Source organism: Lipomyces arxii (assembly GCF_038497795.1).
Source record: "Lipomyces arxii strain Phaff 12-163 unplaced genomic scaffold V1512scaffold_2, whole genome shotgun sequence".
NCBI classification, from domain to species: Eukaryota; Fungi; Ascomycota; class Lipomycetes; order Lipomycetales; family Lipomycetaceae; genus Lipomyces; species Lipomyces arxii.
Genome location: NW_027117701.1, coordinates 983,692 through 1,007,272, shown reverse-complemented (window position 1 = coordinate 1,007,272; position 23,581 = coordinate 983,692). Strand labels below are relative to the sequence as shown.

Here is a 23,581-nt window from a genome sequence, read left to right as displayed (position 1 = left end):
ACCGAAAATGTCTCGGCGGCAATCTCAATCTGCTTCAACTTCGTCAAATTCTTCGCCCGCAGTCAGACTCGCTCAACTTTCATCTCAAGTTGCTCCAGCTTCAATTCCCCGCAAAATGACCAATTCTCATAAACCTTCAGCTCAAGCTGAGCATCCGTTGACTCTTATTCCCGGTCCAGTCGAGTTCACTGACGAGGTTCTGGCCGCTATGGCCACTCCATCGCAGTCACACGTCTCACCTCAATTCGTCGAAGTGTTTGGTGATGCTCTCGCTTTGCTTAGACAATTGTTTTTCAACACCGATAAAAGTGCTCAGGGGTTCGCTATTGCTGGTGCTGGTACACTTGGCTGGGACTTTGTTGCTGCCAATCTCATTGAGCCTGGTGAAGAGGCTCTCGTTTTGCATACCGGTTAGTTGACATATATGATATGATTATCAGTAAGCTAATATAAAAGGATACTTTGCTGATTCATTTGCTGAATGTATCACTACTTATGGCGGCAAAGTCACTCAATTGAAGGCTCCAATTGGTGATGTAGTTCCATTAGAAGATGTCGAGTCAGCATTGATGCAAAAGAAGTTTAAGCTTGTCACAATCACACACGTCGACACTTCGACCGGTGTTTTATCTGACATCAAGACGCTCTCTGCTCTCATTCGTAAAGTCTCACCCGAGACTTTGGTCATTGTCGACGGAGTGTGCTCTGTTGGCGTTGAAGAAATTCGATTCGATGACTGGGACCTTGACTTGGTCTTGACCGCTCCTCAAAAGGCAATCGGCGTTCCCGCTGGTTTGTCAATCTTTATTGCATCTGGTCGGGCAATCGATGTGTTCAAGACTCGCAAGAGTCCTCCTACGTCTTACTATGCCAGCTTTGCCAAATGGTTGCCCATCATGCAGAACTACGAAGCCAAGAAGCCTTCGTACTTTTCCACCCCGCCAGTGCAGAACATCCACGCTTTGTTGGCCTCGCTCAAGCAGATTCTTTCTGTCCCTCTCGAGGATAGATTCGCTGCCCACGCCCGTATGTCTGACCGTATCAAGTCGACCATTGCGAGCTACGGCTTGAAGCAGGTCGCAATCAGAGAAGGCTATCAGGCACACGGTATGACTGCCGTGTATTTGCCCGAAGGTGTGACTTTGCCCGAACTGTTACCGCGGATTGCGAAGCGTGGAATCGTCCTGGCCGGTGGCTTGCACAAGGCGATTGCGACGAAGTACTTCAGGATTGGACACATGGGTGTGTCTGTTACTGACGACGACCGTCATGATTTCGACAAGGCGCTTGCCGCTATCAAGGAGTCTTTTGGCGAGGCTGGTTATATCTGTTAGTTAATATTATTCAATAGATCTAGTTCACTGTCATAATTGAGTTCAAGATACCGTAGTTCTGAACAGTACGACCTGGATATTGTTCATGTTTTATACTTGCGTAATTGCGCGTGAGGATCAGTCCAATAAGTTTGCTGATAAAGAAGCTGACCATCTTGAGCCGCAGCATCGTGAACATGATCGCCCCGTTAGAGTCAATGCTTTCTCCAATGCTATTCTCTCGTGTGACTCACCCGTCTGTCCGACGATCCTCACGGCTATGGGGTTTTGGTAGAAATATTAGGATTCCACCCCAATATCTACTCGATGACTACGTACCGCGATATCTGCTGTTAACCCCAGACACGATCGCAGCCAAAGTCGCTGAAGCCGACGCGCATCTGCATAACTGCAAGCTTTGTCCGCACGACTGCGGTGTTGATCGGTATACGTCTACTGGGTACTGTGCACTTGGAGCCGACAAAGTGCCTGTTTCGAACGTGAGCCCGCATTTTGGCGAGGAATCGTGTTTGACCGGCACGAACGGGTCGGGAACCGTGTTCTTTGCATCTTGCAACTTGCGCTGTGTGTTTTGCCAAAACTACGAGATCTCGCACGTTCGTGGTGCAGGAGACATGCTTGGACCGGACGAGATTGCGGAGTGGATGGTCAAATTACAAAATCTTGGAAACTGTCACAACATCAATTTTGTGACGCCAGAACACGTCGTGCCGATTGTCGTCAAGGCAATTGCCAAAGCGCGGGAACTAGGTTTGCGCATTCCAATCGTGTACAACACGTCTTCGTTTGACTCGCTGGACTCGCTCAAACTCATGGACGGTCTTGTAGATATATACCTTGCGGATTTCAAACTATGGTCGCCCGAATCTTCCAGACGGTTTTTAAAGTCAGAAAAGTATCCAGAGGCCGCAAAGGAAGCCATCTCAGAGATGACAAGACAGGTCGGGGTGTTGAAGATGACTGGCGACGGACTTGCCAAACAGGGTGTGTTGATTCGGCACCTGATCATGCCGAACCACACAGACGAGTCTCACGAAATTATGAAATACATTGCTAAAGAAGTTGATCAGGACTCTTATGTCAATGTCATGAGTCAGTATTTCCCATCAGGCCACGTCGGCAGGAAAAGCACACGAGGAAGCGGCATACGGTACGAGGACTTAAACCGGCAGGTCACCGAAGACGAAATTGCAAACGTGATGGCGTCAGCCCGGCAAGTGGGATTATGGCGTTTTGATCAGGCAGAGGAGTTGGGTGGATATTCATAGACTGTTCAAAGAAATTATGGCGCTTGGCCGAGAATTAGATGGATATTCATAGACTGTTTTATGATCCAAAAGATAGAAAACTTTTTTACTACAAAAAATGCTGTTCTTGTCGGTCACAGCATTGGCATTGGTCGCTTCCGTAGCAATACTGAGCAAACACATGGCTTCTCCGCTTGTCCTTCCTTCGCGCATCCAGATACTCGGAGTACCAGGACTCGATCTCGGCCAAATCAGGTCTTGAGATTTCGTCGATCCCCAGCATTGTGATTAGAGGCGTTTTCAATACGTGCCGGTCATTCTCATTGCTGCCACTTGACACGTGCGCCGGACCGGACACACTGCGCTGTCTGTCTGCGACCGACTTAAGCTTGAACTTGGTCATTAAGTCGTTCAGTGAGAATTTAGTTTTTAGCTTCGGTCTGGTCTTAATCGGTGCCGGGTCTGTCCGGCGCTGTGGAGTTTCATTGTCGTCAAAGTCCTTCATCCACACTACAGCAAACCGGGACTCTGGCGGCGGGATACCACTTACCTGCAAGTTGTGCATGCTGTCGGCATGGATCGAAGACGTTTCGCTGCACTGTCGTATATTGTCGCGTTGGCGCCGCCTGCTTTTCATCTGACGAAGATACTTTGTGTCTTTTGGTGGTGTCGGCGGCGGTGTCAGGACCATGATGTTTAAACCTCCGACTTCATCATGCAGCATTGGTTCTAGTTTCAGTGGTTGTGGTTGGCTATGTTTCTCATGACGCTTTCTGTATTGTTCTTTTTTGCGCTTTGTCACATCGTACTGACTATCATCGCTTGCTTCGCCGCTTGCGTTCTCGGTTGGACAAGTAATGTCGGTTGAAAGGTCATGATTGCTGGTATTTGTATTACTGGTAGTATTGCTGATACTATTGCTGGACGGCTTATTGAACGACAAGTTGACAAAAGTCAGACCTTCGTCTATATTTTGTATCGTGGCTCTTTTTGGTCCAACAGGACTGCTTTGGATTGCCACCACAGACTCTTGGGTCCGCTCATTTGCTTCAAAAGGTGGTGTTATAGGAGGTTTTTCCATGGACTCTTTACTTGTCTGCTCTCTGATTGGTCTCATGGAAACTGGACGTGGGAGCCGGTGCTGAATATCCGGTAATCTCACTGGCACATGTCTGATCACTTTTTGGCGCAGACGCGGTGGGACCAGACTGGTAGGGTGGATCATACCCGGCGGGCGATGATCCAACTTCGGGGTCCAGAACAATCCGTCGTCAATTTCGTTTTGCAGATCAAATGAGCTTGGTTCTAGACTCGTCAGGGTTTCTTGTGCTTTAAGAAGCAGGACAAAGACGTACCTTCGCTGGTTGTCACCGGATTCAAACTAGGCGGCTCGGGACTGGACGGCGGTGTGGGCAACGACATGAGGTATCTCTTAATGTATTCTTTTTTACTCTCGAACTTGTCAATATCTGCATGGAAATGCTCGGCATTGTCTATTTCAGCGGTATTGCCGTAGCACGTCGCTCGCATGGCCATGATGCTGTATGTTGGCGGCAACCGAAATAATAGAAGACATAAAAAACGAACAGGGAGAATGCATCATTTTATCAGAAAAACTTTCTTCTTGTCGGGACGCTAACATGGTAACTTATCGGGAGGAGTGATGAAGTGACAGCCCAGCCATCCCCCAATCAGAGACAACCAGCGCCGCCACTTCCCATGCTCATTTTTTATTTACTACGAATTTTAGCACTTTTATAGTCTGTCATGAAATACAATAATTATAATTAAAAACACGAGATTCTTTTATTTTAATGCAATTGAGTCCAGGCAAAATGAGTGGTGGCTGGTCGCTTAACCAGTCAGGGTGTGCGGCTCAAGTCATCTCATCTCATCTCCCTCTTAGCGTGTCACATCTCAGACAATCTCAACTTTCCAGTCCAGTGGTTCACCAGCCATGAACGGGACGACTGCACCGGGCCCGGTTCCAAGTAGCGGATCCACTATCACGTTTTCGTTTTTCAGCGCGATGGTCCAGTCTGTCGGTTTTTCGGCAATATTGTAGAAGTTCCGGCCAAAGTTGCAGACAAAGTCTTCTAGTTTGTCGAGCTTCCCGGTCTTAGCAAACACATCGGCGACATATGCCACAACGTTTGGCTGTGTGAAAACACCGGCTGAATATCCTTTAGCTTTTTCTTTGTTGACGACCGGATGCGGTGCTGAATCTGATCCGAAGAAAAACTTGGGACTGCCTGACGTAGCAGCTTCGACCAGCGCGTCGCGGTCGCTGGGTAATTTGGCGACAGGCTTGCAGTAGTTGTGAGCGTTGCCGGCCCAGTTGTCGATGATGAGGGAGAGGTGATGGGCCGTAATTGTGGCCGCGACGGTCGGGCCGCATTCTTTGACTGCTGCGACCGCGGCAGCAGAGGTGCAGTGCTCGAGAACGATTCGTAGTTTAGGAAAGCGGGTGTGCAGGTCTTTCAAAGTCGGCAGGAACTCCTGCTCGGCGTTGAGGACGTGGATGTGTCCTGCCGACGGGCACTCGCCGTGCAAGTTGAGAACCATGTTTTCTTCTTCCATTGCTGCAAATGTAGGATAGTACGGCACGTATGAGTTCACGCCGTAGTCTGAATTTGTCGTGACACCGGCCGGGTAGCATTTGACGCCGGTGATGCCTGCCTTTGCTGCTTCGTGAATGACTTCTGGTGTGATTGCAGTCGAAAGATACAACGTCATGACATACGTAACTTCTGAGTCAACTTCTTCCAATCTTGACTTGTAGGCTAACACGTCTTTGACTGCGGTCAAAGGTGGCACTAGATTAGGCTCTTAATTAGATATGCCCAAGTTTTAGAGAGAGCACTCACCATAATATAGGCAACCGACACTCCGCCCTGTCTGATTGTCGGAACAACAAGCTTCATCATTTCACCATCGCGAACATGTACATGGAAATCTGCAGCTGGTTTTAAAAACTTAATTGGCTCCATTGTTGTTTGTCTACTATTTGTGCGAAATCCGCAGTGAAGAATTTGGTGCGGCGTCGCGATGATTGTCTACTCTATATATTACTATCTTCACCTGAATGCCACACCTGACCCGCAATCTGCCCAATCAACCTCGTGACAAACTCCGCCAGCCAGTCAATCGTATTTGCTCGAGAACTGAACTTGATCTTGCCGCTGTGCTCTATCGCTCCTGCCCCACAGCCGGCTTTACCCAAGTCGAGCTGATCAAACTTGATACCTGTCGAGTCAAGCATGTGATTATACACATTTGTCATTATTCCCGCTGTAGTCGCCAGTTTTTGGACTTCGTCTGGTTCAAGGCCGATTGTGATCCGACGCAACTCTTTCATGCCTGTTGTAAATTCAAGTTGCAGCGAACTAGAGTCCTCCATTCGCATACATTGACCAACAAATGAGTCAACAAACCCGGCAATGAATGCACCAGACAATGACATCGGCCGAACAACAACGTCAAAATACATTTCTACCCAGTTTGCAAGCACGTTCTGCAATTGTCGTGATGACCTTGAGAAAATTACCATCCGCCTCTCTTTCTCATTTTGAGCATGTGCACATACGATAATAACAAATCTGCAACCGGTAAACTGAACATTGTGTATTTGCACGGTTATTCCGTTTAATGTAGTCGTGTTCGCACTCCAAGACCCGTTGAAATTGTCGGCAGCATCTAGAAATGGGCCAACTCGCTTTCGAAGAGATGTAAGGTATTTGCTACATGATTCAATGTCGTGCCGTAATAACTGCCCAATGACCGGCGATGTATGCAATAAATTGAATGTGGTGTTGAGTAGTGGCGATATTGCTTTTAAACTGTCTGCTGACGCCATTGTTTGTTTACGCGTCTTAACGTTGACGCGTCTGCAATTTAGATGCTGTGTTATGGTTTAAACCTATTCGACTAAACGTTGTTCTTAGCTGTAAAGAGCATATATCAACATTAATAACTAACATATGCGCAGCAGTTATAACAAGTAAAATATGCAGTTATAGAGTCTGGTACTTTTCCTAGTCATCTGTACGTACTGTGCTTGTAGATTGGAAGATTACTTGCGGCTGAGAGGTTACCTGCGGCTGATTATTCTCTCGTTGACGTCAGAAAGTATTTGTTCATTATAAAATAGACCGGCTTTAAGCTGGTATAATCTGTTATTATTGGTATAGTAGAGATATCTGTTCGCAACGAATAAATTGTATTCCTCCGTTTGGCCAGTTTAAACAGATCAAACCATGGCAAATCAAACAGTGGAGAAGATAAAAGTGAACGATTTGGAGTTTTATACAAAGACCACAGTAAGTGTTATCATAACGCAGTACGATCTTACTGACGGTATACAGACTCCGGCTGAAGGTGTTACGATTATAGCAAAGATGTTTTTTCTTCATGGTAAAGTACTTGAATCACTTTTAACTGGGCTTTGTACTTATTATCGAAGGGTTTGCTGATCACATTGACCGGTTTGATGATTTGTTTAAGTATTTAGCGGCCCGTGGGATAGAAACATTTGCATATGACCAGCGCGGAGCCGGGCTGACTTCACCGGAGAAACGAAACTGGGGCATGACTGAAGAGAAAATCTTGTACAATGATATGGACTGTATGATTGAAAAAAAGGTTGGACTTGAAGTAAGTTCAAACGGCACTTTTACCATTCCATGGTTTCTTGCCGGACATAGCATGGTAGGTACATGATGCCGTTAACTTCACTTTGTTAAGACATCTAGGGAGGTGGAATCACCTTGAGCTATGCCATCAAAGGTACACACCGTGAATGGTTTGCTGGGTACATAGGTCTTTCGCCGTTAGTACTTGTTCATGTATGTCAAAGTTGAATTTACTTGAACGCACACTTACAGAATTTTAGCCCAAAACTGCTCCAAAGGCCTATGTCTACTACGCCTTGCTTGGTGTGTCTAAGCTGATGCCACGGTTCCAGTATTTTACCGGCATCAACTATCAGTATTTGTCCCGTGATACAGTTGAGGTTGAGAGTATAAAAGCGAATCCTCTTAATCATAACATATGCACATTACGGCAAATGGCGAATATGCTTGACAGAGGCAAAAGGCTGTACGATTCAAATTACATTTCTGGCACAATTGATCGTCCGATTCTGGTTATCCATGGTGATGAAGATATGGTAAGATATTTTTTGATTTTGCGAATTAAAATTGAGACAGCAGATCAATCACGCTGAAGCATCGAAATCATACGTGGAGAAACTGCAGGTCAGTGATAAGACATTTGTAAGCATTCAAGGTGGATATCATGATTGTAAGTATTACTTTATGCTGAGTATGAGGATGTGTTAACTTACGCTATAGTAATTCACGACATTGAGAAAGATAGGATTTTAACAATGCAAGATATCTACGAATGGATTGCGAAACGAACTACAATCAAGTCTGAGTCTAAGTTGTGATAACTCGAGTTTTTATTGTTTTATGTTAGACGATAATTTTGATTTTGTGACTGTGATACTTAACGATGCAGACTGAGGCATACATTTCTGTACGCAACAAAACACATTGAACTATGACCAGAAAAAATAATAACTATGTATTTATCTTCTTATATAAACTTAGTATATGATTTACCACTCGAATTAATCGTAATATATTCTTTGCCCACTCCAGTTGTAGAAATTATCCAATTTAGTGGAACCTGCTGATCTTGTTCCGTACGCTATTCTCCGTAGTAGCCGCGAACTAAGCAATTAATTAATTGACTTTCTTGTCTAAAACACATTTTGTATACAGTTTTACTTACGTTCTATTGTTGATCTCGTCTTAACGCTTGCCAAAAAGCTGGAATTGCAACTTAAAGTTGCGCAGGCTAAAGAAGAATAAAAGTCAGTTTGCACACCTATCTCTCTCTATATTTTGGCTACCCCTATATGTATGTATAAATGTTGTGTGTAGTCTTGTCTGTACTTTCTACGATTAGACTTTCTTATTCTATCCCTGAGTTTATCAAATTGCATAAATAACGGGAGCCGTTGATAATTTGTTTTTGCACATTTAAGGGTTAGGCTGCATATATGCAGAGATTTTACTTGAATAAAACATAACTACATTATTGTTTTATGTGATATGTACCAAGATATATAACGTATGTCTAGGTCTAGGGTCGGTTTATCTATCATCAGCGCAAACTACACACTACGTAGGACACGTAAACCCCACAGACCCCCTCCCTCCCACACCTACCTACCTACCTACCTACCTGGTTGGTTTTTGGTTACCCACCTCACCTTTACTGACCTGACGGACGACACACAATACACACAGCACACATTTTCTTTCCCCGTACTAAATAGTCAATCTAGTTTTAAATCCGTTTCACCTATGTGTTCAGAATTCGTACATGCTTCGTCCGTAGCTTTTGTCCGCATAGACAACAGAAGAGAAACAAATTTTAATTTGACCCTTAACGCTGTCCCTGTTCATTCACAGTAACATCTCTACATCTTCCGTACTCGCCTTCGCTTAATCTTATTAATTTACTTTTAATTTATTGTATTTAAGAAACATTCTAGTCCTGTCTGGTAGGAATACTCCGGCGTACACCCTCTACTATCAACGTACCGCCAATCCGACGGCTGAATAGTGAATATGTATTTACTGCACCATTATACCAAATAGGTTCTTGAAACATGCCAGATCTCTATTATGGTGTCTCACAATTGCAGCAACTATTTATGTTATTTTGCGCCCGGCACAACACTAAACGTCAAAACTTTACTGCATATACAACAGGTGTTCGTACGCATACTACTCCAAGCATCCAATTTAGCTTCTTTTATACAACCTAACCCTTAAAATTGCACTTTTTAGTTATTTATAGCCAGTCTGTACGCATTGTTCTTTCATTTATTCATCGCTCAACACGTACTGGTTGGTGGTGTGCTTGCTGCTTGCTTGCTTACTCACCCTACCTCCTCAGTGTCTGTCTACTTTTACTTACTTCCAGTCTGTTTGAACTGTCCCTGTCCAAAATTACTTTCATTGGCCGTCCCTCTAATTGACTTGTTTACAACGGATAATGCCTTGATCGAATACAAGATTAGGCTGCAGCGGCTTTATGGTCATCTCCCGTGGGGCCGTTTTGGCATAAGTCCGTACCGTACGCCGCTTACTCGTCGCCGTACTCTATCTACTAACTGTGCGATGAGTTTATGGTGCCATATTGCTCAAAATTTTTGTAACACCACCGCTTTTTGCATTCGTGTATGTTCAATAAGTTTTTATTCATATTATTTAAGTTACCATTGTTTGAATTTTATGTTAATTCCTATTATTATTAATTCCGGGTGGTAGTGGTGGGGTGTACACGATTGGGAAGTGCCGTAGACGCAAATTTCGCACTTCACGACAATAAAATATTACTTGACTAAAAATTGCTACGGTTTACACTGCGTAAAACACCGAAGACTAATTTTAGCGGCAATTCAGCCTTTTCTGTTTGCTTATTTTTTAGAACGTTTAATTGTTGATATTCTGGGAAATCTATAAAACTTAACGTTGCCTGATTTTGAATTTGGTCATTTTCAGTCTGCGACGACTCGTATTCATATCGGTTTTGAAGCCCTGTCTGTGTGATTAACTAATTTGTTTATTTCTGTGGCAAAAGAACGATGCAGGTGTTGTGCACGAGTTGTTTATGATTGTCAAAATTGTAATATTCTACTCTGTAACGTGACAGACGTACATATAAGGGTTGAAATCTGAAATAGCTGTGCATCGCAATAGCTGGCTGAGTTTCTGCCTTAATACGCATATTTTCTTCAAAATAAGCGGAATGAGACTCTGTATCTCAACTTAGGCATAAACTACTGAAATAATAATCCATTCTTTGGACATGTAAAAGACCAAATTCACAGTGTGCAGCTTATACAAACCAAAATGTAGCGAAATAAGCTATAAAATACCAACATCAGTAAATAACACATTATTTGTATCATATTATTGCTCAAAGCAATATATTTTTATCTTATTAGTATGACGTTTTTCAACCTGAAAGAGATTTCACGATCTGTTTTTATATCATCTCCAAATATTTCTATCATATGAAACTAGAACAAAGACCGGAAACGAGGCTTCTATGTAATTCCCTGCCAATCTATATCTTCATCCAAAGCCGCTATTCACAATTTCTCAAACTTCATGTAACATGTGTTTGACTCCGGTCTCGTCGTGTATCTGTCTACCATGCGCATCTGACTTAATTAGCATAGTTCCAGGATCCCAAAATAATACTTGCGCTTTGCTCAGTCGTCCTTTCATCATCAACCCTCACTGTGAAATGCGAAAAAATGTATGCAATGACAAGCTTCATGTCTTCCATTGCCAAACTGCAAATTGTCAGATTACTCTCTGTCAAACGAAACAAACAATTACTTCATGCCAAGACACATGCGGATTCCTGAACCAAATGCAAAAAAAGATCTATTCATGATGTGAAGCCTGTCTTGCGGGGAGTTGATCCATCTTTCTGGATCAAACTTCTGCGGATCGGCAAACACGTTTGGATCGCGATGAATAGTCCATGCTTGCAACGATACAATCGTTCCGCCAGGAATGAAATATTTCAATGATTTCTGCCCATACGTAGGCGACGACGGCGAGTACCAAAACCCTTCTGGTGGAGACAAACGAGGCTGAGCGCCAGGAATCGGTGAATACAGACGTAAGGTTTCTTGAAGTACGGCGGTCAGGTAAGGCAGTTTGTCCACCTCCTTAAACGGAGGTATACTAGCGCTCGGTATGTCCGAACCTGCGACTAATACACCTTTAAGCTCATCTTGCAACTTCTTTTGTATCTCTGGATGCAATGCCAAATGCCACAACAAGTACGTCATTGCCACCGCCGATGTCTCGTGTCCGGCAACGACATGATCTTCAATCTCGCTAGCGGTCTGTATTTCTGTAAATCCACTTTTGCGAAGTCTACCTGATACCGTGTCTTCAGGGAGTCCCGACCGCTTCATATTTTCCAAGTTCCATTTATCTGTGAAGATAGCCGAATCAATAGCCTTTTTGGGAGCCAAATATTGCGCCAACTTCGGCAAATACGACCCGACAAACCAAGAATCCGTCTGTACTTTAAACAGTCCCAAAATCAAGTCGCGCTCCTTGTCATTTCGAATAAAGTCTGTGCCGTTCTCATTTCCGTACTGAAACGCCGTGACAACGTCCATCGACACACATCGAAACAACTTCAATATGTCAACTGACTCTCTAGTACTGGCCGAGTCATCGAAGTAGCCTGCGGCACGGTCAAGCCGCTCACGCATACTTGCCTCAGCTGACGGGACAGTGACAGCAGATTTGGAGTAAAGTTGATGAACGACCCGGCGTTTAGGTGCGTGGTCTTCTTTTGTCAAAGCAGAAAACGCATTTTGAACCCCGTAGTTTCCAAATAGAAAGTAAAAGTCTGACTTGTCAAAGTTGTTGATGTAGACTTGCTTCAAGTATCCAGGATCAGCAATCGCAACTTCGTGCGGGCTTAACCGCACAATTGGGCCGTACCGTAGATGAAGATCATGCACTAGTCTGTTTCTTCTCTCTTTATAAGTTTGCCACAGAATCCACAGATCAGTAACCGCCGTGATTGGCGGGCCAGGCACACGATACAACTCAGACTTGCGGATCACGCACCAGATGATAGTTCCGACAACAATGACAGCGAACAAAAGCTGAATAAAAATATCGACATCTGCCATTGAAATGAGCGCCTTGTAAAACACTGAGTTTTCCAACATGTTCTTCAACCAATAGGAGTCAACGTAAAAGTCGATTCAGCTTAGATAATTTTGTGGGGTCCAAGCCGGCGCTAATTACTGGCAATATTGTAGGGTCTTGTTTCATTATACCTACGCTAGAATCTGCGTTCATTGACAATCTCATGGAAATGCACTGTTATACTGTTTTAATTCTGTTTAATTATTCATATATCTATACTTTTACATGACTCGCATTCTGATCTGCTTAAACTTTTTCAAAGATCAAGAAACAATCGTTTGTCTTTGGCCGAATTGGAAATCGTTCCAGCATGGTCATCTGTTTCTATTAGTCTGCCTTTCTTATACGCCTGCAAGACACTCACTGTTTCGTCGGTCGTACTGCCACCGACTTTGACTGTATAATGAGAAAAAATATGTGAAATGTTAAGTTTCATGGTCAACATGGCCAAACTGTGACTGTGTGAGCTCGGTTGAAGCCGGTATGACAACAAAGCAACAAACTTACTTCATTCCAACACACATTCGGACTCCAGCTCCAAATGCAAAGAAAGACTTGTTCATGGCGTGCATCTTCTCCGGAGTGCTGTTGATCCATCTGTCAGGATCAAACTTTTCGGGATCATCAAACACTCCTGGATCACGGTGAACTGTTCGCGCTTGCAGCGACACGGTCGTACCTTCGGGAATAAACACCTTCATATTTTTTGGTCCATATGATGGCGACGATGGAGTGTACCACATCCCGCCGGGTGGGACAATACGAGCTTGAGTGCCCGCAGCAGGTGCAAAGAGTCGCAATGTTTCCTGCAGCACTGCTGCCAAATATGGCAGCTTATCGAGTACTTTAAACGGTGGTAAGCTCTCGCTCGGAGTCAGCACGTCCGTCTTGCACACAGTCTCGAGCTCTTTTCTAAGCTTGGTCACGACCTCGGGATACTTTGTCAGGTTCCACAACATATACGTCTGCGTCATAGCGGACGTCTCTTGCCCGGCAAGCACATGGTCAAGCGTCTCACTCTGTGTCTGCTTTTCTGTAAACCCGCCTTTGCGCAACTTGTTTGCAACCGACTCCTCCGTCTTGCCGCACCCAGCCAAAAGGTCTAACGCCCATTGCTCGACAAACATGAGCGACTTCAAAATATGTTTCGGGGTATATAGCATTGCGAGTTTCGGCAGGTAAGACACGACAAACCAGCCAGAAGATAGGACCTCAATATGTTCTTGCACCAAATCCCGCTCCTTTCCGTTTCTAATAAAATCAGTGCCGTTTGCACTGCCGTATTGAAACGCGGTGATAATGTCCATCGCCATCGACCGAAATAGCTTCAACACGTCAATCGGCTCATGAGTCGTCGCCGCCTTCTCGTAATATACCGCGGTCCGATCTACCAACTCGCGCATCGCTGCTTCGACATGCGGGGCAGTTACGGTCACTTTGGAGTACAGTTGGTGAACAACTCTGCGCTTCGACGCATGCGCCTCCTTCGTGAGCGACGAAAACATGTTTGCTGTGTCGTAACTTCCAAGCAAACTGTAGAAATCAGACTTGTCAAAGTTGCCCACGTACACTTGCTTCAGATACGCCGGGTCGGAAATGACAACCTCATGTGGTCCCAATCGCACGACTGGCCCGTACTTCGCATGCAAACTGTCTATAACACGGTCCCGCCTGTCCATAAACGTCTGCCACAAAATCCACCAGTCCGTCAGCATCGTCACAGTAGGACCAGGTACGTGGTACAGTGACCTCCTGCGAACCAGGAACCATAAGCCGACCAACAGCGCAAGAAATGCAACTAAGAGCTTGACGCCGAAGTCAACGTTTTCAAAAATAGAAATAGCGTCGTAAATCATAGATGGTACAATATGACGGTACAAATTACAATGTCCTGTCAAATCGTAATTATATGCATCTTGGTTGGTTCACTTTGTGGTCGCAGAGAGAGACTAGTTGTGCTTATCGTAATCGCGCTGATTGATAAGGGAACTTTAATTTATCAATATGTGGGGTACGCACCGTCTATGTTGACACGTGCTCACGCTTATTTCGTGTTTCCTTTAGCGATTATGAGAAATTGGTATTGAAAATTGTGAAGATAAATCACTAATACAAACTAAATAAAACTATACAACAGAACGCCTAACTGTGTTTTTCAACAACTCGAGCGGAACACCATACATCACCGGTGCGGCGCCGTTCAAATACTTCAACGTACACACATCTCTCGCAGCAGCCATTGCCATTCCTAACGAGCACGGCTGAGTGTTCCTCGGTCTAGTACCTTCTGAGTCATACAACCCCCACAAACCAAACATCTCGTCTGCAAATTTATCAATGTCTTTATCTGTAACGTCCCACAAATTCGACACTAGTGACCGGCATCCGCCAATAAGATAACTCATTGGCGTGCCCCATGGTTCAAACTCCTGCGCGTTGTGCAACGCTCCAGAACTACAACCGAACAAAAACGTTGCCGCGCACTTTTCTAACTGCTTGATTTGCGACGGCCGAATATACTGTTCACCGCCTCCATGACCAAAGTATCTGTCACTGTTAGACAACTCATTACTTTAAAACAGCCGTATGCGCTTACAGAAATATCTCCTTGGAACTAACGCAGCTTTTAAATTCTTCTTCAGTAGGTGCCCGGCCGACAATACTAGACCAGTCTTTAAACCTGGACTTGTGTTAAGACATACTAATACTAAAAATTACTCTCAACATACTTGGTCAGATTATCCTCAAACATGCTCTGCGTATTCACCAAGTCGCCACTTGGATTCAACAGGTATGCTCCGCTTGCGGAGTCAATCGTCCGATCTCTTCCAGATTGTAAAACATCACGTAAACTGGCAAGAGAAGGCAGCCTAGAGACAGATTGCTCTCGCAAACAAGGCAACGACTCCCAAGGGAACATTTGCACTGATTTATCTAAAATCAACACAATATGCTCTGCCTTGCTGTCATTCTCTTCTTCTAGTGACTCGTAATAGGCGCGCAAAACTTCTTGCACGTCCACAACAATCTGGTCCATATCTAGCTCATCGTAGGCGTTGCATTCGCCATGAAACTGCAAAATGTCTAAAATGAAATAAATCAAATCTTCGAGCATTTCCGAGTTGTCACTATCCTGAGGATCTCCGAGCCCAATAAAAAGCTCCAACACACGAGGATCAATTTTCACTTCAGGAGCTTTGGATTTTGTCCCCTGACGAGTTCGAATTGCTCGTCGAGAAGGCAGATGCTTTTTCAGTATTACCATGAATGACGCACTAAACTTGCTCAATAAATCCCGATTACGAACAGTGTTGCTCAGAATCCCTCTGAATCCACCAAGCCAGACATATTCAATGTTTGTCAACAACTCCTTCAATCGTACATCAAGCGCATGCCTATCGGCCCACCACTGCTGCTTCACACTCTTGGTCCCATTCTGAAGTTTCTTAGAGGCTTGTGCTGTTTCGTTATTGCGACTGATTATGTCCTTGAATTCAGCCAACGCATCTGCATACGAAAAAGTGTCTTCGTCCGCATCCCGGCTGCAATGCCTATCCAGCGGTAATTTCAACAGAAACGGACTTTCGCCAGCTTGGAACCGTGACACTACTAAGTCACGCGAGTCTTCGCAGATACTTATAGAAACCGCGGCCCAGCGCGGTGGAATTATGTCAACATAATCTTTCTGAAAATCGTTTAAGTTTAAGCTTTTGACGTATGATGTCGCACTCTTAAATGTTGCTGGAAAATCATCGTCACTTGCGGCTGACGAGTCCTTGACAAGCGATAATCCCCTCGCTAATTCTAAACTATGTCAGCAACGTAACTAACTATAAACTGCAAAATCATACCTAGAAAATAGTTTGCGGCAGGACTGTACACATCCTCTTTAACCGGTCCAACAGCAGATTGCAGCATCAGAACTTTCCCCAAGTGATTGAACACAGCTTGTTTGTCACGCACATTGCAAAGCACAGAAGCAGAAAAGTACTGATCCAGCATCAACTGGCGCGACTGCGCCAAAACTTGATGCACCTCATCGAAATCTTTGGACGACACGCTTTTGGGTGAAGATGTTTTGGCTCGTCTAGACCTCGCCTGTGTCGTACTCACGACTGCTGTGCTAGATAATTCTTTGCTACTTTTGATACTGTGCTTCGTCGTGCTGACACTCGGTATTGAAATTACAGATTCTTGTAGTACACCGTATACTGGATCACTCTGCAGCAGTGATAAAGCATACTTAAAGTGATATCGAGACTCGGCCAAACTTTGCATAACGTGATCTTTCGGTACCATGCATGTGCTAGCCGCATCCTTCAAAACCGATTCTGCTTCTTGCCATTCTTCTTGTAGAATCAAAAGCTTCGACTTTGATCGTAAAACATTGCTCAGCGACCGATTCAATCCGACGCAATCCATGGCTTTCTTGCCATTTTGACCTGGCTTCTTCTTCCTGCCCTTGTTGGTAATTGTTAACTCTGCAAGCAGATGTTCTAGATCAGTGCGATCGCTGTCAAAAGCTGGCGTTTGGACCGCAGTTCTTAAACAGCTCTCCGCATTAGTATAACTCCTAATCTGTTCATTCCGGACTTCCAACTTCTCATAATATCTTGCCAGCGTATGTTGAAGCTTACCTTCCAAGATAGAGTTTTTCTTAATCTCGCTGCTCTCTAAAGCAGCTGCTAGTAACTGTCCCGATTTCGACAAATTCCCAGAACGCAAATAAAAGTCTCCCAGAAGCAGACCTATATATGACGTCCACATGTCGGCGCGAAACGATCCGACCAGCCTTAACGCTTCATTCAAATAGAACTCTGTTTCTCTGACCATACCTTGATGATCGTAGATGTTTGCAATTTGAATATACGACTTCATCAATGACTAAATCCTGTTAATACACAATGCACTAATCTCAAACTGATTTTGTCTCACCAGCAACAGCGGCCACAGAGAGGACAACGAGTTGTTGGCACCTGCAGAACTGTTCGATTTAGTTGCGACTTTTGTCTGCTGAAATATCGCTCGATTCCATATGTTGACTGCTGCTTTGGCATACGACAACGCGTCTCTTGAGTCTCCATTCTCAAGCAAAACCAATCCCAGGGTGTAGAACGCTTGTGCTTTCAAAGTCAATATTGGCGTGCTGTCTGGCTTTGATTGTTCTCTTCCTTGCAAACTTTGCTGAATAATTACCAACTTTTCTTTTGCTTTGTCTAAGTTTCCGATAGCCACAAAGTACTCGACTTCCGATAACTGCAAACAATTAGTTTCTGTGCTATCCACATTTCCGATGGTATGCGCTGCTCGTAGATACTCAGACGCCTGGCCTGAATATCCTAGAGTCAAATGCGCAAGACTGAGTGATACGGTAGAGTGCAATGCAACTTGAGCGTCAAAGTTCTTGGCAACTTTACAACAACATTGTAGAGCCTGAACGTAAAGCTGCAAATCCCCCTGGATATGGTAGAAGTCTGAAAGTAGTTGCAAGTTAGATATAAGAGCTACCCGGTCCACAACAGCACGTTCTAGTGAATCGGAATCTGTTATGTTCGCCCAGATGCCGATAGGAGAATCAGAACTATCATCTCGCATCTTGAGCTGGTAGCAAAATACCTGCATGTACAGGGAACACGCAGCTACCAAATCGTCTTTAAAACAGACGAGCTTTATATCGCAGCCGTAATCCTAAAGGCATTAGTATCACAAGATTACTGGCTTAACAGCCCGGCTCACCGCTTCATTCAATCTGTTAATGACGTCCTTAGCACATTCTACTGCTTTTAGTTTGGATTCGTCCGTAAATGCTAAAGGTAGTGCGCTAACAAGGGATCTGCAAACACTTAACATTATTCGATAAAGAATGAACAGTACATACCTGGCGTAGCGTATAGGAAACTCATCTCGATATAACAATACCAATGACGTGACAACTGCTTCAATCAATGCAGACGCTGTCGGTTTTGTTGATGACACAAGAGTTTTTAAAATCCACTCGTCAAACAAACCATTTAGCGCCGTACCCAATCTTTTGTGCTCTGAAGGAAATACTTGTGCATATGTGCTGGCCTGTAAAATGACATTGACATACAGTAAAACCAGCCGATCAATTTCTAGAAACTTTGAAGTGACAGTCTTGAGACTCGCGATTGACGACAGCGATTCAAGTTGTTGTTTGTGGGCTAGCATGCTGTCTGTAATTGCATCGTTCAATGTCTCTGCAGCCTCTGCAAACATTTGCAGTTCGGCATAGGCTATTGCCAGTCGTTCAAGTTTTTTCACCAAAGTATCACATAGTAGCTCGTCCGAAAATTGACGTTGTGCTGCAATTGAACAAGCCCATGCATCTACTGCCTTCAACTTTTTTTCTGTTTTCCATAGAATAATGCCATAATTATAATAAAAATTCCCAATATATAGACCACACTTAACGTCGTTTAAAATTGTAGCAGCTGAGGCGCAATCTTCCAGTTTAGAAAAAATGGTGGAATGATCCTGCCCGGCAACAGTAGACTTGAGCGAGGCGACGCAGTTTTCTAATATTCGGACCGATACTTTCGTGAACACCGCATTAGTAGCCTGGCCAGTTAGCGTACGTCAAAATTGTAAACATGCCTTCATACTTGATTTTTGTAATGTATTATAAATTGCAGCAGCCCAAACACGAGATCGTCCCATCTATCGGCTTGCGTCTTGTTTACCGTCCGCCTTAGCAGATCAATTTCCAACGCTAATTTCTCGAAATCAGTCTGAACAACAGACTCGTCTAGGTTTATCCGCAACAGAAAATCTGAAATCGTAGGTAGTGCACCGGATGACTCAAAGGTGGATCTTGTATAGGACACGAAATGAACTGCACGGTTGTAGCTACTTAAACCAAATCGTCGCTTGCACTTGTCTGGAGACAACCCAGCTCTGACAGTCGACCGCCTAATTTCAGTCTTTTGTAAAGTTAGCGATTAAATCGAGTAACATTGAAATTACCGACCTCAATAGCCATATGTTTGAAGTTTATGGATGAATGATGTGACGGTTAATTTTTTTTGCAAATTTACAGAACATTGCAAAGTAGCAGTTAAACTGAGTATTCACAAAACCAATCAATTCTAACTGTAATCACTTTTCTATCTAGGTAGCGTGTGGCAATCAATACTTTAGATGTTAAGTCGACGTTAGAAGTCGGACCGATTATTGCATGTTTACCTATTTAGGAAACGTTGTTATGGCAACCAAATTAGCCGCACGCAATGTCTTAAACACGCGTATTTATGAGCTGTATGCAGCACGAAAATGTTATATTTCATATGTAGAAATCATATATCAACTGAATCATCATCATCATCGTCAAATACCAAGGACATGATTTCTTTGATGCTCGTAGTAGTTAGAGAAGTGCCATGCAAGGCATACAGTTGACGACATTTTCGATCGAAGATATCCCATGTAGACTCAGGCAGCTCGTTTATAATCACGGCTGGGTTTCCTGACACTTCTGAGTACGCAGGAATGCAAGTGGTCGAAGGGACTACTGAGTTTGGATGAATTCTGACACCTTCCTTGATGATTGCGAACTTGCCAATAACACAGTCTTGTCCGATTTCGACATATGACTCTATTACAGCTGCTTCTATGACCGAGTTCGCGCCTATCGTAACAGAGTTTCCTATTCTCAGCGGGTAATGCGTATTTGCGCTATGATGTATGAGTAAGTTCAGAAACACCGCAAGTAGATGGATACCCATGATGCAATTTTGACGGCGGTTTAAGCACAACTGCTTTCTCCAAAAATACGTATCGACCGATGTTAATAACTGCAGAAGATGTTGATGATCTACGATAAAGATCACCTCTGAGGACGCATTCAGGTAGGATAGTAGATCTGCCTGCAAGTAGGATATGTTGCGAGCCCAGAATTGTTGCCTGACGCGAAATGCGATTCCCTGATTCCTGTAATAATTAGCAGCCAAATAGTTACTCCAGCATATGATCTACTCACAGTTTCGACAAAGTCGCCGCGTGTCTGACGACGGGCCATGTTAATCTACGCGCCTGTAGTGTTGTTTACTCCGTGCTTTGTCACCCAACTTACACCTTCACCCTGTTTAACGCGTTATGTCATTATTTAGGGCGTTTCACACCTCAATTACTTCTGGGATAGTTGGCGAGTTTGCTTTTCGGACTTTTCTACAAACTTTCGTTGTCACAAAAAGCTTTGTCCTTTACTCCGAGTGTGAAAGCAATATTTTTAAAAAGCCACCATTGCACCACACAATGCCCCAACAAGGCTGAAAACAAAATGTGAATGTAATACTTACACCATGCCATGTGATACAATTCTGATAATAAAAATTAAGCAAATATGAGTGGAGATCAAGTCAAACAAATAAATGGGATAATAGAACTTAAACGGGCAACAAAATCCCTACTAAACCCACGGAATTGTACGCACGCGCCAGTTTTATAGTCCGGATAAATAAAATTTATCTATTCGGGGTATTGAAGCACCCCGGAATTACTATCAGTATTAACCAGTTTATGCGACGAATCCCATACACGTAAGAAATTCGTTGTCGTGTATATGACACCGAATTACACGCAACTTTCTTTCGACTTCAATGGCTGACTAAGATTTTTGTTGTTCTGCTTGTGAACGTTATCTAACCTAAACTCAAAGACCTAACCCTCGAACTCTGTAAAGCCAACCATAGCGAGCGCATAAATTTAAAAGATTTCTCTCTAGCGCTTTCTTTCTTTTGCTTTCATATTACGCAATTGAATCAGAACTTGTTGTGTTACCGGCTGAAAATACTATAAATAATGTCTACCGAAGGCCAAACCATTGTTTGCAAGGCCGCAATTGCCTGGGGTCCTGGTATGTATTTACGCCGTTGCTGCCGACGTCATACCGACACCAGTATCGGATTTAATTATATTGTGTCATTCATTCTTGATTTCAATTCTTTATTCTGATTCTGGTTGGCTTTGAGGAAGGCCTGTTCATTAGGGTTCGCTTGATGGTCTCTAGAAGATAACTAATTATTCCCAGGTGAGGAACTCTCTGTTGAAGACGTTGAGGTTCTGCCTCCCCGTGCTCACGAAGTGCGAATCAAGCTTGCATACACCGGTGTCTGCCACACTGATGCGTACACGTTGTCTGGCAAGGATCCCGAGGGTGCTTTCCCCGTTGTTCTCGGACACGAGGGTGCCGGCATTGTCGAATCAATCGGTGAGGGTGTCACCTCTGTCAAGGTTGGCGACCACGTCGTTGCTCTTTACACTCCTGAATGCGGCGAATGCAAGTTCTGCAAGTCTGGGAAGACCAACCTTTGTGGAAAGATTCGCGCTACTCAGGGACAGGGTTTGATGCCCGATGGAACTACTAGATTCCGTGCCCGGGGCAAAGACATCCTTCACTTTATGGGGACTTCCACTTTCTCCCAGTACACTGTAGTTGCCGACATCTCTGTTGTCGCCGTCGACCCGGCTGCTGCTATGGACCGTACTTGTCTATTGGGCTGCGGTATAACCACTGGATATGGCGCTGCTACTATCACTGCCAAGATCCAACCTGGTGACAATGTTGCCATCTTCGGAGCCGGCTGTGTTGGTCTTTCCGTCATACAGGGTGCTTTCCAAAAAAAGGCTGGCAAGATCATTGTCGTTGATGTTAACGACTCAAAGGAGGAATGGGCCACTAAGTTTGGTGCTACCGATTTTGTCAACCCCACCAAAATCTCTGGTTCTGTCACTGACAAGCTCATTGAGATGACTGACGGTGGTTGCGACTGGACCTTTGACTGCACTGGTAACGTCTCTGTCATGCGCACTGCTCTCGAGTCGTGCCACAAGGGATGGGGCGAGTGCATCATCATTGGTGTCGCTGCTGCCGGCCAGGAGATCTCCACTCGTCCGTTCCAGCTTGTGACCGGTCGTGTGTGGCGTGGATGCGCATTTGGCGGTGTAAAGGGCCGAACTCAGCTTCCTGGACTGGTTGACGACTACATGCAGGGCAAGCTCAAGGTCGATGAGTTCATAACCCACAGGTTCCCGATTACTGACATCAATGCTGCTTTTGCTGCCATGAAGTCTGGTGACTGCATTCGGGCTGTCGTTGACACCGAGTAAAATCTAGTTGTTTATGCTGTATGTAATGTAATGACGATTTACCAGTAAAAGTGTTTGACCGACAAGGTTTTTTTACTAGATGTCAAATGCAGATGGATAAGGGTTTGGTGCTGTGCGGCTTGAAACTCCCAATGAACGAAATTTTTCAACTTCAGTGATAAAACTATTGCAACCAGCACAATTGGTATTGTTTAGGTAGTACAGCGTAAAATGGTATCAGTCCGAAGAAGACGGAAACAGAAGTCAGGTACGCCCAAGGTCACTCGGCGCTTGAAAGATAAGCAGCGTAAAGTGCGAATCAAGTCAAATGCAATTATTGCAGCCAACTGGGATGAAAAGTTGACTTTAACACAAAAGTGCGTTTTGTTTAAGTAGTACTAGTAGTACTGCGAATAAAATACTGACTGGTATAGTTATAAGAAATTAGGCTTAACGTCTAGACTAAGTAGGCCATCGGGTGGAGTACAAAAGGATTTGACAGGAGCCGAAACACCAAAGAAAGCCTTACAGACTGAGAATATCGGGTCTCGAGGATTGAGTGAAGCTCGAATTTTTCGGGATCCAGAGACGGGAGAAGTACAACGGATTGAGCATGTGGTCCGGACCGAGTTTGATAATCTTGAGCCAGTCTTCGAGTCTGATACGGGATCAGAGGCCACTGAAGTCATTAAACAGCTCGAAGAGTTTGCAGCTCGTGGAGAAAAAACTGCTCCACGAACGCAGTCAGAACGAGAAGGAGCGTGGGTTGGAGATTTGATTGCTAAACACGGAGACGATTATGAACGTATGGCAAGAGACCAGAAATTGAATATTTGGCAACAAAGCGTTGGAGATATTCGAAGACGAGTTGAGAAATGGAAGAAAAAGAATGGGAAATAGATATTTATAATTGAATATGTTCATAATCAGAGGTAGCATACAATAATATAGGTGTGTAGTATAAGAATACTATCAGGGTTAGTGCCAGGGTTAATTGAAATTGTGGCTGTCATGACGTATTTCATACACTACGTATATATGCCGCAAACGTCACACGATTTGACACTGCGTTTTAGCCTCTTCAACGCAACGTCGTCAAAACATCTTTACCACTCAAAATTTCCCC

The 23,581-nt window shown here is 44.2% G+C and overlaps 12 protein-coding genes across 12 annotated transcripts; 5 read left to right on the top strand and 7 right to left on the bottom strand.

The window, feature by feature from the left end:
* Positions 1-115: 115 nt before the first annotated feature.
* Positions 116-1,334, top strand: V1512DRAFT_202838 (pyridoxal phosphate-dependent transferase; the record flags this gene model as incomplete). Its single annotated transcript, XM_066913271.1, has 2 exons — positions 116-410; positions 457-1,334. The coding sequence occupies 2 exons, from the start codon at positions 116-118 to the stop codon at positions 1,332-1,334; spliced, it is 1,173 nt and encodes a 390-aa protein (XP_066773794.1).
* Positions 1,335-1,543: 209 nt separating this feature from the next.
* On the top strand, positions 1,544-2,602 carry V1512DRAFT_202968 (radical SAM domain-containing protein; the record flags this gene model as incomplete). Its single annotated transcript, XM_066913277.1, has 1 exon — positions 1,544-2,602. One exon carries the CDS (start codon positions 1,544-1,546, stop codon positions 2,600-2,602), a length of 1,059 nt encoding a protein of 352 aa, XP_066773793.1.
* A 44-nt stretch (positions 2,603-2,646) lies between these two features.
* Positions 2,647-4,307, bottom strand: V1512DRAFT_71771 (uncharacterized protein). Its single transcript, XM_066918490.1, has 3 exons — positions 3,937-4,307; positions 3,426-3,886; positions 2,647-3,341 (listed from the first exon to the last, which is right to left on the bottom strand). Exons 1-3 carry the CDS (start codon positions 4,115-4,117, stop codon positions 2,691-2,693), a joined length of 1,293 nt encoding a protein of 430 aa, XP_066773792.1. The 5' UTR covers positions 4,118-4,307; the 3' UTR covers positions 2,647-2,690.
* Positions 4,308-4,346: 39 nt separating this feature from the next.
* On the bottom strand, positions 4,347-5,599 carry V1512DRAFT_234320 (uncharacterized protein). Its single transcript, XM_066914057.1, has 2 exons — positions 5,449-5,599; positions 4,347-5,407 (listed from the first exon to the last, which is right to left on the bottom strand). The coding sequence occupies exons 1-2, from the start codon at positions 5,569-5,571 to the stop codon at positions 4,499-4,501; spliced, it is 1,032 nt and encodes a 343-aa protein (XP_066773791.1). The 5' UTR covers positions 5,572-5,599; the 3' UTR covers positions 4,347-4,498.
* A 31-nt stretch (positions 5,600-5,630) lies between these two features.
* Positions 5,631-6,629, bottom strand: V1512DRAFT_258527 (uncharacterized protein). The gene has a single exon (XM_066915459.1). The coding sequence runs from the start codon at positions 6,435-6,437 to the stop codon at positions 5,643-5,645; it is 795 nt and encodes a 264-aa protein (XP_066773790.1). The 5' UTR covers positions 6,438-6,629; the 3' UTR covers positions 5,631-5,642.
* An 83-nt stretch (positions 6,630-6,712) lies between these two features.
* Positions 6,713-8,200, top strand: V1512DRAFT_234316 (Alpha/Beta hydrolase protein). Its single transcript, XM_066914056.1, has 7 exons — positions 6,713-6,900; positions 6,946-6,994; positions 7,044-7,288; positions 7,333-7,425; positions 7,473-7,748; positions 7,792-7,882; positions 7,933-8,200. The coding sequence occupies exons 1-7, from the start codon at positions 6,838-6,840 to the stop codon at positions 8,028-8,030; spliced, it is 915 nt and encodes a 304-aa protein (XP_066773789.1). The 5' UTR covers positions 6,713-6,837; the 3' UTR covers positions 8,031-8,200.
* A 2,554-nt stretch (positions 8,201-10,754) lies between these two features.
* Positions 10,755-12,332, bottom strand: V1512DRAFT_269802 (cytochrome P450; the record flags this gene model as incomplete). The annotated part of the gene is made up of 3 exons (XM_066917585.1): positions 10,755-10,830; positions 10,878-10,961; positions 11,008-12,332. The coding sequence occupies 3 exons, from the start codon at positions 12,330-12,332 to the stop codon at positions 10,755-10,757; spliced, it is 1,485 nt and encodes a 494-aa protein (XP_066773788.1).
* A 203-nt stretch (positions 12,333-12,535) lies between these two features.
* V1512DRAFT_258516 (cytochrome P450) lies at positions 12,536-14,434 on the bottom strand. Its single transcript, XM_066915458.1, has 3 exons — positions 12,859-14,434; positions 12,716-12,803; positions 12,536-12,669 (listed from the first exon to the last, which is right to left on the bottom strand). The coding sequence occupies exons 1-3, from the start codon at positions 14,205-14,207 to the stop codon at positions 12,598-12,600; spliced, it is 1,509 nt and encodes a 502-aa protein (XP_066773787.1). The 5' UTR covers positions 14,208-14,434; the 3' UTR covers positions 12,536-12,597.
* On the bottom strand, positions 14,419-19,532 carry V1512DRAFT_220866 (peptidase family C50-domain-containing protein). The gene is made up of 9 exons (XM_066913702.1): positions 19,340-19,532; positions 18,975-19,292; positions 18,230-18,930; positions 18,088-18,184; positions 17,287-18,039; positions 16,203-17,235; positions 15,081-16,155; positions 14,948-15,031; positions 14,419-14,898 (listed from the first exon to the last, which is right to left on the bottom strand). Exons 1-9 carry the CDS (start codon positions 19,349-19,351, stop codon positions 14,478-14,480), a joined length of 4,494 nt encoding a protein of 1,497 aa, XP_066773786.1. The 5' UTR covers positions 19,352-19,532; the 3' UTR covers positions 14,419-14,477.
* Positions 19,533-19,664: 132 nt separating this feature from the next.
* Positions 19,665-20,386, bottom strand: V1512DRAFT_245873 (trimeric LpxA-like protein; the record flags this gene model as incomplete). Its single annotated transcript, XM_066914400.1, has 3 exons — positions 19,665-20,043; positions 20,090-20,298; positions 20,348-20,386. 3 exons carry the CDS (start codon positions 20,384-20,386, stop codon positions 19,665-19,667), a joined length of 627 nt encoding a protein of 208 aa, XP_066773785.1.
* Positions 20,387-21,168: 782 nt separating this feature from the next.
* On the top strand, positions 21,169-22,476 carry V1512DRAFT_251508 (chaperonin 10-like protein; the record flags this gene model as incomplete). Its single annotated transcript, XM_066914677.1, has 2 exons — positions 21,169-21,223; positions 21,398-22,476. The coding sequence occupies 2 exons, from the start codon at positions 21,169-21,171 to the stop codon at positions 22,474-22,476; spliced, it is 1,134 nt and encodes a 377-aa protein (XP_066773784.1).
* Positions 22,477-22,686: 210 nt separating this feature from the next.
* V1512DRAFT_269798 (ribosome biogenesis protein Nop16) lies at positions 22,687-23,355 on the top strand (the record flags this gene model as incomplete). The annotated part of the gene is made up of 2 exons (XM_066917584.1): positions 22,687-22,832; positions 22,890-23,355. The coding sequence occupies 2 exons, from the start codon at positions 22,687-22,689 to the stop codon at positions 23,353-23,355; spliced, it is 612 nt and encodes a 203-aa protein (XP_066773783.1).
* Between the last annotated feature and the right edge of the window lie 226 nt (positions 23,356-23,581).